Source organism: Mustela erminea, chromosome 1 (genome assembly GCF_009829155.1).
Source record: "Mustela erminea isolate mMusErm1 chromosome 1, mMusErm1.Pri, whole genome shotgun sequence".
NCBI classification, from domain to species: domain Eukaryota; kingdom Metazoa; phylum Chordata; class Mammalia; order Carnivora; family Mustelidae; genus Mustela; species Mustela erminea.
The window spans coordinates 15077883-15093066 of NC_045614.1; the positions used below are offsets into that span (position 1 = coordinate 15077883).

The 15184-nt window shown below is 54.6% G+C and overlaps 1 protein-coding gene across 3 annotated transcripts; it reads right to left on the bottom strand.

Moving 5' to 3' along the window:
- Positions 1-5037: 5037 nt before the first annotated feature.
- On the bottom strand, positions 5038-15167 carry BORCS8 (BLOC-1 related complex subunit 8). Of its 3 annotated transcripts, none has more exons than XM_032316842.1 (6): positions 15079-15167; positions 12070-12182; positions 11529-11593; positions 7849-7959; positions 6485-6560; positions 5038-6128 (listed from the first exon to the last, which is right to left on the bottom strand). In XM_032316842.1, exons 1-5 carry the CDS (start codon positions 15113-15115, stop codon positions 6527-6529), a joined length of 360 nt encoding a protein of 119 aa, XP_032172733.1. In that variant the 5' UTR covers positions 15116-15167; the 3' UTR covers positions 5038-6128; positions 6485-6526. The 3 variants fall into 3 exon arrangements, with proteins under 3 accessions (XP_032172733.1, XP_032172718.1, XP_032172724.1); XM_032316827.1 differs by having other exon boundaries at positions 5038-6132; XM_032316833.1 differs by having other exon boundaries at positions 5038-6246.
- Positions 15168-15184: the final 17 nt, after the last annotated feature.

Consider the following 15184-nt stretch of genomic DNA (forward strand, 5'->3'; position numbering starts at 1 on the left):
CCGGCCTTCACTAGAAAGGCCAGCTGTGTGCAGGGGGTGTGGCTTCCAGAACCAGACCCCAGCCCAGACCCCTGCATCCACTTCCTCCCTGGGATCCCAGCACCACCTAGCAGAGGTCTAGGCACAAGGAAATCAGAACAGGACTGGTGAGAGAATCAGTGTGGATAGAATTACAGAATGAAGATGATTTTGGACTGTGTAGTCCTAGAGAAACCACTGGTCTGGAGAAGGCAGAGCTGCCACACACATTGACACCCCCCCACCCCCACCCCCCCACCCCCCACACCCGGCCCCAAGCTCTGGGGAGTCAGGACTGGGCCAGAGAGGCCAGGGAGGGCTTCCCAGAAAGGGGGGCATTTTATTGGGCCTCGAAGCATGAATAGGAGTTTGCCACTGGGAGAAGGGTTTTCCAAGAGGCAACAGCACTTGCAAAAGTGTAGAGGTAGAGAGCAGAGTGTTCTTTGGTGGGGGAGATGAGGTAGATGAAGCCAGAGCATAGGAAGCAGCAGCCTGGGCTGGGCACACAAAGAGAGGCTGGGAGATGGAGAGGAAGGGGAGGGATTTGGGGGGGATTTGGGGTAGATAAAGTGGGAGAGCAGGTGGGTTGCAATGGCTGCCTGGTATCCACCTTCTTGGAAGATAGCAGGAGATAGCTAGACTCCTGGACTTTGTGGGGAGCAAGCAGAGATGTCCATGTGTGGGGGACACTGAGGCAGGGAACTGGGGTTCTGGAAGGCCTCTCCCCAAACTTCAATCTACCCATTTGTGACATGGGCAAAGCTTTCATCTTTAGACATAAGCTAGGGTTCACATTGTCAAAGGAACATAGGGACCAGGGGTCCTGTCTCTGCCCCACTGGGCTGCCCCACAATGCTCCACACCAAATGCTCAGATGTCCCAAGAACACACCAGAGCCCAGGCTAGGATGGGGGCTTCTGCCTTGGCTCCAAAGCACAGAACAAGGCTTGGGGAGCGTGGAGGTGGCTGGGGAGCCCCGGGCCCCCCGAGGGCTGCTCTGTTTACCCGTGGCTGCCCGCCCGCCTCTGATGCAACAGGCAGGCTCTGGTTACGTGAGGGCAGCAGCTGGAGTAGCTCTGGGAACAGCCAGAGTGTGTCGGGAAGGGTCTGCCTGATTTGAGCTGGTTGGGTCTACCCCCATGCATCGAACACGCTGCCCCCTCCCACCACAAGGGCCCCCTCCCACCACAAGGGCTCCCTCCCATGTTCCTGCCCCCGCTCCCCCCCCCACTCTGTTCCACTCCCCCTTCCTATTCTGGCCAGTCCCATCTTCTACCATTCATACTGTTTCCTCTAACAGCCGCTCCTTTTTGTCTTTACTCCAGTTCCTGTCCTGTACCCTCCCCCATCACTGGCTGTGTCATCCCACGTGAGCCTTCGTCCCCCATCAGGGCAGTCAAAGTCTCGACCTCAGTCTTCTCAGATGAGGGGACACCCTTGGTTGCTGGGGGGGTGGGGAAGGGAGTACAAAGGGTCACAGAGGGGGATTTGGGCAGGGGCCTGGAGAATGGGGGATGCGGGGAGGTGGAGGGAGGGGTGAGAAGATAGGATGGAGGTGGAAAAACCGCCTCTCCCTCTTCCAGATCCTCTCCCACAATGTCAGGATGCAGTGGCTTTGAAGGACCCGCCATGGCAAGTATAGTGTGACCCAGTAGATAGGCCCAGGGTTAGAGAGCCTGGGTCCCCACCACAGCTCTGGTTTCCATACACCGCATGACCTCAAGCTGGTCACTGCACCATGAGCCTGTTTGCGCATGTGAAAAATGGGGACAATAGCAGCCCCTCCTCCTAGAGGCTGGAATCATTTCGAGGCCTGCCTTCAATGCCCCCTCCTCCCATTTGGGGTTCCTCTACCCCCATTCCTCTTCCCAGCCCAGCGCTGACCCAGGCAGTTGGGGATGTCTGTGTGTGACTCGGTTTCCCCCATTGTGGAGGCTCCTCCAGGACAGGTCCTGTGTGGGGTCATACCAAAAGGGTGTCTCCAAGGGTTTCCTGAAGAACTAAAGAGACCTGGAGAGGGTCTGAGCGATGGAGGCGCATGAGGACCAAGCTTGAGGCATGGTGAGACCTTGCTGGGGGATGTGGCTGAACTAGGAAGGAATTTCCTAGGGGTAGGGCCCTCTGGGAGTATAGAGCAGGACTGAAATAAAAAAACAGAACTTAGACTGGGGCTAAGGACAAAAAGCCAAAACTGAAGTCTGATTCCCATCCTGATCACTGTGGGCCAACTAGGGGCAAGCCACTGCTCTCTCGTGCCTCCTTTTACCGCATCCACAGATCTGAGAGAGCCTGGGGTGGCCTCACAATTCACCCAGAGCTGAGATCCTTTTCAGGTCATCCCTACCCTCATGGGTTCTAGATTCTAGCTTGAATGCCCCATGGCACAGGTTGCTCACTGCTTCTCTCCCAGCTACCCCCACCTCCTGTCTCTGGGGCTGTCCTGCAAGCAAATCCTACTGAATCGGGGCTGGGAATGCCCACACCTCCACCTTGGCAAGGAGGGGAGACTGCCAGCATAGCCCAGGAGCACATAGGGGTTGCGAGGTTCTGCTGGGTAACCTGGCCTCATGGAACCCTAATTCACTTTCTGAAAAATGGGAGCGAGGACGTATGGGGTGAAAAAGTAAAGAGGATCACAACATATCCACCAGGAACAGCCAAGAGTGGGGATGACCACTTGGGAGGCCCAGGGGCCTAACCAAGTCTTTGCCTCTTGCGCCTCCTGGTGGCCAAGCAGGTGTGGACGTTCTCTAGGTGGGAAGTGAGAGGGACATGCAAATGAAATGCAAATAAACCAGGGACATGGAGAGCCCCCCCACCGGCAGGGAGTGTAAGGGGTCTTCAGACCAGTCCTGCTCTTTGAATGGAGAAGACTATTTATTAATCACTAGGGGAGATCGCACAGAGGGACCGTGGATGATGAGGGGGGCCCTGGGAGGGTCTGGGGGACCCCATGACTACGCCCGCCTAGTTCACAACACGGAATAGCCCAAGGCAGCCCCTGGAGTATATGCAATGAACTTATTTGGCTGTCCGTCTGACACCTAGGTCTGAAAGGGCTGGGCTTTCTTGCTCACCAGGGCATCCCCTGGGCAGGGCCTGGCCCAGAGAGGGCAGTCAAGGTTGGCTGGACAAATGACTGCTTGATGGACAGGTAGGACAGCTGGACAAGAAGTGCCTTCAGAGTTGGCCAACAGAGGGCGAGTGACTCTGGGGGTGCCACACACCAGTCAAGGCCATTAATGGGATGGCCCTAGGATCCTCCCTCGCAGCAGGGAGGCAGGATGGCGAAATGAGGCCCCTAATACACCCTAGAAAGGAGACAGAACTGACCCATTTCCTGGCAGTAGGAGGTAGTCCTTCTCCCACACCTCCTGTGTTCATGAACCCTGTCCTAGGCCCTCAGGCTCCTCCACAACACTGACACCCCACCAGGACCCTCTCTCCCCCTAGGGTGCCTCGATCCTTGCCACCCCTCTCTTCCAACCACCCACACCACCAAGGGAGGTGTGGGGATCCTCTCAGAGCAGCGGGCATGGGACCCACCCAGACTCCACCCACAAACGACTCCATTCTGATCTCCCCGATATGTGGTGCTGGACACTGCACCAGTACACAGCTGGCCTCAGCGGGGGACAAATTGTGCCATGACCTTCCAGCCTTGACATTCATAGCAGTCAGTGTGGGCTCTTCTGTAGTCAGCAGAAATGGACTCGGAGCAATTTTGGCGAATATGGTAAGTTGCAGACTAATGAAACTGAAGAATCAAGTTTTGCTAGTGTCGGGTACAGCTGGGTCCAAGACCCAGTGAGTGTTCTTGGTCTGCCATCTGCCTAGCTCAACGACCCTCAAGGGAAGATGGTGACTTTCCCATGCTTCCCAGCAAAATTCCTGGGTAAGACCTCTCACCGGGTCACATGCTCATGTCCACCCCATCACAGTGACCTGGGAGATGGAGGCTCTGATTGGCCAGGCCAGTGTCCCATGGCCAACCCCTGTAATTGAAGGTGGCTTTGCCATATGGCCTGAGTCTGGGGTAGGCATTTCTGCTCAAGACAGAATGTGGGCCACGCATGCAGGCACACAAATGTCCGCCTCAGCCTGCAGAGAAGGTCCAGGCCAGTTTTCCTTGTCCAGGTGGAGAAAGGGAGGACCAGAGAGACCCAGCTCTAGGGTCCAGGTCACACAGCATCTAAGAGACAGGGCTGGGACTAAGCCAGACTGGAGTCCGCTGACCTTGTACAGCTCATGCCACCTCTGGAAGGCTCTTTTTCCATTTGTACTTGTGGGTGACACCTGCCTTACAGGGCTGCCTGAGGATGAAGGATGAAAAGATGAGCCTTCCAAAAGCCCTAGCATGGTGCCAGGCACACAGTGGGTGGTTGATCAGGTTTAACAGGATGGCAGTTATTGGTCTGCGGGCCTGTGGCCATGACCGTGTCCCTGATTGATGGGGGGCAGGCAGAAGTCCAGGAGCAGCAAAGCCTTGTCTCTAGACATTCACAGAGGGCCCCCAGAGGCTCTGGGCAGAAGAGGAATGTGCTGGCCACACTTGCTTGGTTTTTAGTCCCCGCCAGATCCCAGACTTGTGTCCAGAGGCCCAGCTCTAGTTGGGCTGAAGGGCGAGGGTTCGGGAGAGGTGGGAGACCCTCAGGGCTGCACGGCCACCCGGATGAGACAGCACCTGAGGCAGGAGCTTGGGTGGGACTGGGAGAAGTGAAACCCAGGGCTTGGAGGGTCTGGATATGACTTCCACTTCTGGTCAAGGGCAGTGACCGCGTCTCACCTGTCTGGAGCCTGTTTCCTCTTCTGTAAAAGGGAACCGTGCCTACAGGCCCAGGACTGGAAAGGCAGGTGAAGTCAAGAGGCCAGGGGAGACTAGAACTTGATGCTATAAAGGTCACGAACCACCCTGTGGGGAGCGGTGCTGGGGGAAAAGTGGGGATGGAAGGCTCTGTGAGGGACAATGGGCAGCAACTCGAAGAGGAAGGGACCAGGGTCTGCAGGGACCAGGCAGGATCAGGAGGAGCCACAGAGCATTTTATTCAGAAAGGTCTGCAGCAGCAGAGGGATGGCAGGTGACACGGGCTGTCGGAAGGGCAGTAGCCTTGAGGCTGGATGGTGGGGGAGGGACACCGGGGCAAAGAGATGGGAGGGGAGAGAGAAGGTGATGTGTGAACCCAGGGCTGGCGGGCAACTCTGGGCAGCCCCTCCGGCTCCAGGCCCTCCCAGATGCCCCCTAGGTGATCCCACAGCCTGCAGAAGTCCTCAGTACCCCCAGACAGAGAGCTAAACCTGGCACACAGCAGGCGTTCATTGAGTACTCTGACTGCACAGGCTTGAGCTCTGCTGCCTCTTAGGTCTGGGAAGGGGCTGTTGCTTGGGGGCTGGGAAGGCCCCGTTGCACCCATGCCTCCCCAACCCTCCGAGAGGGCCTCTGAAGCCCAGTGTGCCATCACCGTGGCTAGCAAATGAGCAGGGCTTTAAGAGATACAAGAGTTGAGGGCTAGAAAGTCCCTCAGAGGCCTCCCATCTGCCAGGGTCTGTCCTCCATGGGCAAAGAATAGCATGCAGCTGGCCTTGACCAATGGGACATTCACAAGGGGAAGCAAGAAGATGCTGGATGAACACAGGTACGCTGGGGCTGCCCTCTTGGCACCTGGTCTCCAGAGAAGCCTGGGCAGGCCTGCCAGGGAGGCTGGGCACAGGAGAACTGGAGGCCCAGCAGCTGATAGCACTGGCCAACGTTCAGACGTGTGAGCAAGGCCACCTCTGACTGGGCAGCCCCATCGAACTCTGAGAGTGCCAGATGGTGGCCTCTGGCTAAGCCCCACCAAACTGCCCAGCAGACCCAGCCCACGCTGCAGAACTGTGAGCAGCCAGATGACTGGTGTGTCGGCCGCTAAGCTCTGGGATAGCTTGTCACGCAGCAGCAGCTGACGGCTACAACACACGGCACTGGGCAGCAGCGCCCTCTGCTGCCTGATGAACCACTCTGACAGAAGGGAACAGCAGAGACCAGAGAAGGGAGGGACCTCCTCAGGGTCACACAGCAGGTCGGCAGTGGAGCAGAGATTCCTGAGCTGGGTGGGTACCGGCCATGCTGGGCTCTGCCTGAGAGAACAGCGTGAGTAAAGCAGACAGCTGGCATGTGGCAGGCTAGGAGAAACATGGGAACCCCTTTCTGTCTTGGCAGGTGTGACGTGGGGTGGAGACAGGGCCTGTGGTCTGGAGAAGGGACAGGAAGATGGCAGAAAGGGCATGAGGGAGAAAGGCTGATGACGTCCGGAGCAGCGGAGGCCTCAAGGTTCCTACGACCCTGAAGCCTCGCACTGAGGAAAGCATCCTACCGGCCCCAGGGAGAAAGCCCCAGCGGTTAGACAAGCGGGTCCCTTCTGGGACACAGACAGGGTGGATTAGTTCGGAACATGGAGGACAGAGGCTCACGACCCCACTTGTCACTGACCTGAGTCAGAGGGGCTGAAGCACCTCCAAGTCTCTTCTGGGATCAGGCTGAGGAGGGCAGGGGTGGTTCCTCAGGGCTGGAACAAAACATGTGCAGCGCCCCTGAGGCCAAGGTCAGAGCCCCTTGGGCCTGCTCAGTCAGGCTGGAGATGGGCCTGGGTCACCCTCTAGTCCCCTAAGACCCCCGGCCACAGCCTTCAGGGAATCCTCTGTAACCATGGGCCCAGCCACCGACTTCAGTGGTCACAGCGGGGACTCACGCAGGCCCGGGCCCTTCAAAGCCACAAGGCCGGCTCAGGGAAGCGGCAGCAGCACCTCAGTGGCTCTGGCCTCTTTCGGAAGCACCTGCATCTTCAGAGCAGCAGGCACAAGCAAGGCCTTCGAAAGCACTCAGCGGACCATGAGTGAAGAGTCAAGAGCCATGGCCCTCTGCAGCCCTACTGTGTCCAGGGTGCCATGTGTAAACACCACACAGTACATTCATCTGGACGGCTGTCACCGCCCTGCAGCAGAAGGAACCCAGAAACACGCACGTGGGACTAACTCAGAGCCGCAAGCCCCTTCTCACACATCCTCGGGGCTTTTTTGTTTTTGACAATTCTTGTGTCTCAGTTCTCAGCAACAGTGATGCAGATTTTTTCCTTCTTTCTTTCTAAATGTCTGGTGGGGGACAGGCACGCCGGAGCCCCAAACTGCAAGGGCCAGACACACCTCAATGTCGAGCTCCAGCTCACGGCACATGCCCGGGGGTTCAAATGCATGTTTATTATGTTAGCATGAAAATGAAAACAAAAACTCTTTCCGGGGCGCAAGGACTTGAGGCCATCTGGTCGCAGGTCTGAAGCCTCCTTCAGCTCCAGGGCCCCTGCCCACCCCAAGGTGGGCAGCCACACCTACCTCCTAGCCACGCCCACCTCCTAGCCCTTCCTCCAACACCAGCCCCAGGGCCTCTGGCCTCACCCCGTCAAAACTGGAGCACCCTCCCCGCTGCACCTCTGCACAGTGTGCAGGCCTCTGCTCCCACCTCCCTTTCCTTCCTGCAGGCATGTGAAGTGCTCTCATCTGTTCTGTGTTTACACAGTCGCTGTGTGCCTCCCTGTGAGACCACGAGCACGCAGTGTTGGTCACTGCCGTGTCCCCCATCCCCAGCCGGGGCCGGGCCCACAGCAGAGCTCAGGACTAGGAGCTGAGTGGCTGAACGGTCCCCGCTACAGATGACGAAGGACAGGAGGAAGCCACCAGACACCGTGAGATGAGGAAAAGGAGCTGTCGGAGGAGCGAGAAGCGGCAGTTCCCGGCTGAGCAGCAAAGGTCCTCACAGCGAGGAGGCTGAGGGCAGCAGGAGCGGGCGGTCCCGGGAGCTACCTGTGGCCCTGCGCAGTGGCGTTCATGTGGTCCCGGATGCTGATGGCCTGTTTGAGAAGACCCTCCACGCTGCGGAAGTAGAGGCTGCTGTCCACCAGGTTCTTCACGGCGCTGAAACGGGAGGACGGACCAGTCGGTGCCACGCCTGCCTTACCCTCCCCGTCCAGGGCCTGCCCGTGTATCCTCCCTACCGGAGGCTCCTGGGGGGCCCACACGGGCTCAGGGCCAGCAGGTACCCTGCGGATTCAGGCACCTCCTCCCCGAGGGCTCATCATGGCCTTCAAGTTTCAATTTCCCTGCCCCGCCTAGACGGCATCCATCCAATAGAACACATGATGGCTAGTTGCAACTTTTAAGTTTTTATTTATTTATTCACTTAAGTCATCTTTACACCCAGCATGGGGCTCAAACTCATGACCCTGAGATCAATGGTCGCATGCTCTTCTGATGGAGGCAGCCAGGTGCCCCTAGATGCACCTTTTACATGCCTGCTGCCAGGTCACCTCATGGTTTCGTTTGTTTGGCTGAAGATTTTATTTATTTATTTATTTTAAAGATTTTATTTATTTCACAGAGATAGGCAGAGAGGCAGGCAGAGAGAGAGGAGGAAGCAGGCTCCCTGCTGAGCAGAGAGCCCAATGCGGGGCTCGATCCCAGGGATCCAGGGACCCCGGGATCACGACCTGAGCCGAAGGCAGAGGCTTTAACCCAGAGCCACCCAGGTGTCTCAAGATTTTATTTATTTGAGAGAAAGAGCGCACGCGCTTGAGAGCGAACGAGCGCACAAGTAGGGGGAATGGCAGAGGGAGAGAGAGAAGCAGGCTCCCATTGAGCAAAGAGCCTGACTCGGGGCTTGATCCCAAGATCCCAGGATCATGACCTGAGCCAAAGGGAGACACTTAACCGACTGAGCCCCCCAACCAAGCCCCCCAGCCGCCCCAGATCACCTAATGTTTTGAAGAAACTATAACCCTGTAAAGATGGCCTCAAAGACATCTTGGCTTTCCTCTCAGATAACCTATTCCTGCCTCTGAAGAAAGTTTTATCAAATCAACTATGAAAAGATCTGGAGGTTGAGTTTGGAGGGAACTAGAGTAATTCACCACCAAATGGGGGTGGGGAGGCACCATGGCAAAGCTGTGCTAACCTCATCTTGGTGCCACACTGAGGAATGTCTAAGGAAAGTGGCCCTTCCAGGCCACTCAGGGTCTTGCTGATGCCAGCAAGTCACCAGCATAACAGCTACAGGAAAAATGAAAAGTGTCTTTTTAAAGCTCTTCTATTAAAGACAAAGAAATCACTCCCACTTGTTATCAGTCAGGGACCTGCTGGAAAATGGCCAGGAGATCAAAGCCAGGGGTGGGGTGGGGGGTAGCAGGGGTGAAGGGGGGTCTGGGGGGGAGGGGAGGAGCCTTGGCCGATACCCGCTGTTAGCTTGCTCATCTTAGCACCACCAAACGCGGTCAGCTCTAGGATTTGCCCACCTTGATAAAAAACTTTCCACTATTAAGTTCCCTACGGAATAGTTTACCCCAATTCAGTAACTTTAAATTTAACACCGTTAACACTGTGTAAAGCATTCTGAACAACTAGAAGATAAGGGCTCTTTCACGTCCCTAAAGGAAACCTGGTCTCTTAGCAGACAGAAATTTGCCTCTCCCTCAAGAGAAGCACTCCGAGTACTCCAGCCTCCTGTCTAGCTCAGCATGGCCCGGTGGAACTTTCTGGAACATCTTTATCCACTGACTTGGCTGCTAAGTAGTTAAAATATGATTATGTGAGACAGAAGGGCTGAATCTTTTATTTCATTTTGCTGCATTAAAATCCAAGTGTGAACAGTCCCCCACAGCCCAGACTCCTGTGCTAGATGGGGCGGCTAGAAGAACCAGGACAAAGTACAGATTCTGATGTGTTCCTCCTCGCGGCTGTCCAGGAGCAGTCTGGCAGCTGTCTGACAGATGTGAGAGAGAAAGTCCTCTACTTCTTTACTACTGTTCCTTGAGCTAATCAAGGAGGGTGTTTGAGGACATCAGCCTCAAGAAGATGCCATCTGTCTGGGCTGCCTTCTGTCCCAGCGGAGGAGTCCAGGCTGCTAATGGCAGAACACACAGCTCAGTGCCCCTGGCAGCAGGACTGCCTGTCAAGGAGCCCTCGCCCACACAACAGGAACAGGCAGGCCAAGCCCGTGGTGCCACAGATGAGAACGGCTGGGATTTCTGGTCTCCACCAAAATGACTTAGCCAGCACAAGGGACAAGCAGCACTTCTAAACAAAACTGCCGGGCTCCCGAGGCAGACAGAACGAGCCAGGCCATTACACATATTCAGGGGAACCAACAGAAGAGCGGGAGGCGAGACCTGCAAAGGAGCAAGGATGACAAGGAACGCTGCCTGCTGGTTTTGGCTCTCTCACACATCCTTCCCTTGGGAAGGGGGCAGGGATCTGAAGATTTAGCCAAAGCTAAACACAAAATAGGAAGAATTAGATTCAGTGGTCCACCCACGTCACAGCAGTGCTCTCCACAGAAGCTAGAGCATGGGCACCACCCGGAAGTCCACTGCCAGACGCCGACGACGTGGTGCCTCCACGCAGTGGGATGGCACTTGGCCTTCAAGAGGAAGGACATTCTGACTCAGGCTGTCACATGGGTAGACCCGGGGGACAGCACATGGAGGGACAGGAGAGGACATGAAAAGACAAATCCTGGAAGGTTCTATTTATGTGAGGTCCCTCGAATGGCCAGATTCATAACCAGGAAACAGAATGGTGGGGGTCAGGGGCTAGGAGAGGGGGAAGGGGAGTTAGGGTTGAACGAGGAGTTTCAAATTTGCAAGATGAAAAAAATTCTGGAAATGGATGGTGGGGACAGCTGCACAGCATTATCAATGTATTTAATACCAATGAACTGTACACTTAAAAATGGTCGAGGTGACACATTTTGTGTATGTTACACAGTAAAAAAAAACTGGAGGAGCACCTTGCTGGCTCACTAAGTGGAACCTGGGGCTCTTGATCTCAGGGTTGTGAGTTCAAGCCCCACACTGGGTGTGGAGCCTACTTAAAGTTTAAAAAAAAAAAATTGGAAAGAAATAAAAATTTAAGGGGTGCCTGGGTGGCTCAGTCTGCTAAGCATCTGCCTTTAGCTCAGGTCATGATCCCAGAGTCCTGGCACCAAGCCCCATACTGGGCTCCCTGCTCAGCAGGGAACCTGTTTTTCCCTTTCCACCTGCCCCCCATCCCCACTTGTGCTCTCTCTCTCAAATAAATAAGGAAATCTTTAAAAAATAAGTAAATAAAAATAAAAATTTAAAAATAAACAGCCATATTTGTGCTTTGGCTCTCCCCCCAAGCTGCTGCTCACCCCACTAGCCAGTCTGTGGTCCTGGCTGTGGCAGGGAAATGTCCCTTGAGGCCTTGGCTCCTTGGCCCAGGTAGCACCTCCCTGAAACCATTATCACCCTGTGCCACATGGGGAGGGACTCCCGAAGCAGCCTGTCTGAGGCACATGTGGCTGGAATCCGCTGTGTGGCCGGGTAAGCCGAGATGCACATGCCCCAATTCAGGTGCATTCAACAGGGCAAGATTCACTGGGCGGGTGGCTGTGATGTGCCTGAATGCCCAAGAGCTGACCCCAGCGCACAGTGGGACCAGCCGGGGAGTGGGGAGGCCACCTCGCTCACCTGCAGGCATACTCCACTGTGTAAATGGCTCCCTGGCTCTGCTCCTCCCACCGTTGCATGTCGGCCTGTGGGGGATGGGAAGCTGTTAATAAGAGGGCTCCCACCTCCATCCTCCTAGTTCTCTGGGATGGAGCGCCTGAACACCCATCACCATGGCCACAGAGACCAGCCCCCTCCATCCCGATCTTTCCTCCTACAGATCCCCTGCCCCACCAGTCTGGGCTTTCTGTGAACACCTGGCTACCGTGCTTCGGGGCCTTTGCTCTGGCTGTTCCCTCTGCCCAGCACACCTTTCCCTCGGGTCCACGTGCAGCTGCCTCCTCCCTTCTCACCACACAGGTCACAACTAATGCACATCCTGCTGTCCTCTTCTTCCAAGTCTGTCCACCCAAGGCCCCAACCTGTCTCAGTGACCCTCTGCCTCCTTGCCGGTGTCCCAGCCTTGACTCCGCCGCCAACAGCCCCTGCTCCACAGAGCAGGTCTCAGCTCATGACATGAGGACTCTCAGGGAGGACAGGGACAGGAGCAACTGGGGCTCACCTTATGCTGGGCCAGCTCGGGCAAAGAGCGGCGCACATGCTCCTGCAGCCGGTATAGGGCCACGGACGGCTCGTTGGCCAGGACATAGACGCTCTCAGTGAACTTGTCTGTGACTGGATCGGGAATCGACAGTTGGGGGTAGGAGTTGATGGGGTCGGGGGAGGGGCGGTGGTGGTGGTGGCAGAACAAGGGGAAGGGTAGGGAGACACAAGGAGACAAAGCATAAGACTCTTGACTGCTTAATTCATGAATCCAGCTAGAGCAGGGACTGTCCAGGAGCTGGGTCACCTGTGGCCCCAGGGATAGGTGGAAGGAGATGGTCACAAAACGGCCTCAATTAATCATGATGCTAACCCATCCGGGGCACTCACGATCCTTCCCCTCCCAAGCCTGCTTCTGTCCACTTGGACCCCCTCACCTTCCTTGTATCCCAAGAAACGAATCTGAGATTCTTCTTCGAGGAACCCACCAGTTACTGCATCTGAAAATGCCTGGATGCTCAGATCCCTGGATGGCCTTCAGTCATGACTGACCATGAAAGGGTATTAAATCATGCCCCATGCCTTCTGCTGGGACAATGTATACCTCATCCTTCTGAGCCCTCCTGAAGGATCAGGCTGAGAATTTTACCTGACAGCACTCCTTGCTCAGCTTCCTCCCTATCCTGTTGCCCCCTTCCCTCATCCCTTCTTCCACTACACCACACCCACTGGTCTGGGTTTGGTCACCTCCCACCTGGATACCAGGTTCAGTCAGCTCCTCCCTGGTCTCCCAGCTCCCCCTCTGCCAACAGTCTGATCTCCACACAACAGATGGAGTGAGCATCTAATGACCATATCAAGTCTTTCCCTCCTTTGTCTGAAATCCTCCCATGGCTCCCATCCGCCACAGCAGAAAATCACCCAACTTACCATGATCCATAAGGCTCTGTATATTCTTTTTTTTTTAAAGATTTTATTTATTTATTTGACAGACAGAGTTCACAAGTAGGCAGAGAGGCAGGCAGAGAGAGAGAGAGAGGGAGCAGGGAGCCCGATGTGGGGCTCGATCCCAGGACCCTGAGATCATGACCCGAGCCGAAGGCAGCAGCCCAAACCACTGAGCCACCCAGGCGCCCCAGGCTCTGTATATTCTGCCTGCTGTTGCCCTCCCTGCCCTCCCCACCCTCCACCCATGGCACAATGGCCTCCCGGAGCACAAAGTGTTCCTTGAACACTGCCAGGACTGTCCCAAAGAACTTTCAGAGATGACAGAAAGGTTCTATAATCTATAATTGTCCAATAATGTAGCCACTGGGCACATATGGCTACGGAGCACTTGAAATGTGGCTAATATGACTCACAAACTGAATCTTATTTTATTATTTTTTTTACATTTTAATTCCAGTATAGATCACATACAGTTTTATATTAGTTTCAGGTGTACTAATGCAGTGATTGAATAATTCTATACATTACGTGGTGCTCACCCTATGAAGTTTAAATTTTACCTAATTTCAGTTAAATTAAATACCCACAAATACTGTGTGACCAGGAGCTGCTGTATTGCTGCACAGCTCTGAACACTTTGCCACCTCGGCGCCTCTGCATCTGTTGTTCTGCCACTGACCCGCCCTTCCCTCACTGACCTCTTTTCAACCCTTTTGTCTCAGATCAAATGTCACCTTCTGGGCATGGCCTTCCCTGATCAGCAAGCTTAATCTGATGGCCCTTCCACCTCATTCTCAACCTCAGAACCTTGCTCATTTTCTTACTCTTAAATTCTCATTCTTTATTAGGTTATATGTTTACAAAAAAAAAAAAAAATCAGAGCTTGGACACTGGAGGGCAGGGGCTTCTCTGAGCCTGTTTCCTCATCTGTAAAATGGAATAATAGCAACCACCTTGAGGTTTGTTACACAGATGGGCCCCTTGCTATTGACCAGCATAGGGCTGTAGATGAGAGAGAACCCTGATGGGGGGTGAGGGGCACAGTCAAGGAAGGCTCTGTATGAGTCTGGCTAGTGACAGTCCGTCTAGCTCACTACTGCCCTCAGAAGGGCACAGCCCATCCTGCCACCTCCAAACTTGGGAGTCCTCGTTTTGAAATCTTCCTAGTCCTCGTTTTGAAAATGAGAACAGCTTACCCTTTGGTGTCCTTGCAAATGAAATGTACTTGTGCCTTCTAAATAATTAATTAGAAAACAAACGTGTGTAGGGGCGCCTGGGTGGCTCAATGGGGTAAGACTGCCTTCGGCTGGGGTCATGATCTCAGGTTCAGGATCCAGCACCGCATCCGTCTCTCTGCTCAGAGGGGAGTCAGCTTCCCCCTCTCTCTGCCTGCCTCTCTGCCTACTTGTGATCTGTCAAATAAATAAATAAAATATTTTTAAAAATTAAAAATAAAAAGGGTGTAAGAAAATACCAAAAACCTTTGTGATTTAAAAATCGTTTTTGGCGGGACGCCTGTGTGGCTCAGTGGGTTATAGCCTCTGCCTTCGGCTTGGGTCATAGTCCCGGGGTCCTGGGATCAAGCCCCACATCTGGGCTCTCTGCTCAGCAGGGAGCCTGCTTCCTCCTCTCTCTGCCTCCCTCTCTGCCTACTTGTGATCTCTCTCTGTCAAATAAATAAATAAAATATTTATTTAAAAAATCGTTTTTGGCACTTGGTAATTTGTAAACGCGTGACTCACAAATATTTTAATGTAAAGCTAGACAAAAGCGTAAATGCATTAGGGAATAATACGCACGACTGCCAAGTCCCAGGCGTTCTTCCAATGCATTACAAATACCAGGTCACTTAATTCTCACAACAAACCTATGCGGGGCCAGGAAAGACTGCTATACACCCCCATTTTACAGATGACAAGACCGAGGGACGGAGACTTTCTAAAGGTTTTAAAACTAGTCATCGGCCAAGCCAGGGTTAAATGGTAGTTCAATCAGTTCCCCTGCATGCTCCCTCCAAGCCACTGCCCCCTTCTTCCCTTTGTCGGGTCCCCCTGCTGCCCAGCCCAGGGCTCCGCACCACCTTTCTTTCCCTTGAGCTGCATCTCCGGTTCCTCCATAGCTACCGCGGACCGTTCCGAAGACCGGAAGCGGAAATCGGGCGCTGGGGAAGAATACTTAAACCTTCC

What these genes read in the sequence shown, in the direction of transcription:
- BORCS8 (XM_032316842.1), bottom strand. Translation starts at nt 15,115, where the DNA reads ATGGAGGAACCGGAGATGCAGCTCAAGGGAAAGAAAG. An exon ending in CCGAGCTGGCCCAGCATAAG is followed by an intron (nt 11,594 to 12,069) that starts GTGAGCCCCAGT and finishes CATCCCCCACAG; the next exon opens with GCCGACATGCAACGGTGGGA. An exon ending in ACAGTGGAGTATGCCTGCAG is followed by an intron (nt 7,960 to 11,528) that starts GTGAGCGAGGTG and finishes CTCCCGTTTCAG; the next exon opens with CGCCGTGAAGAACCTGGTGG.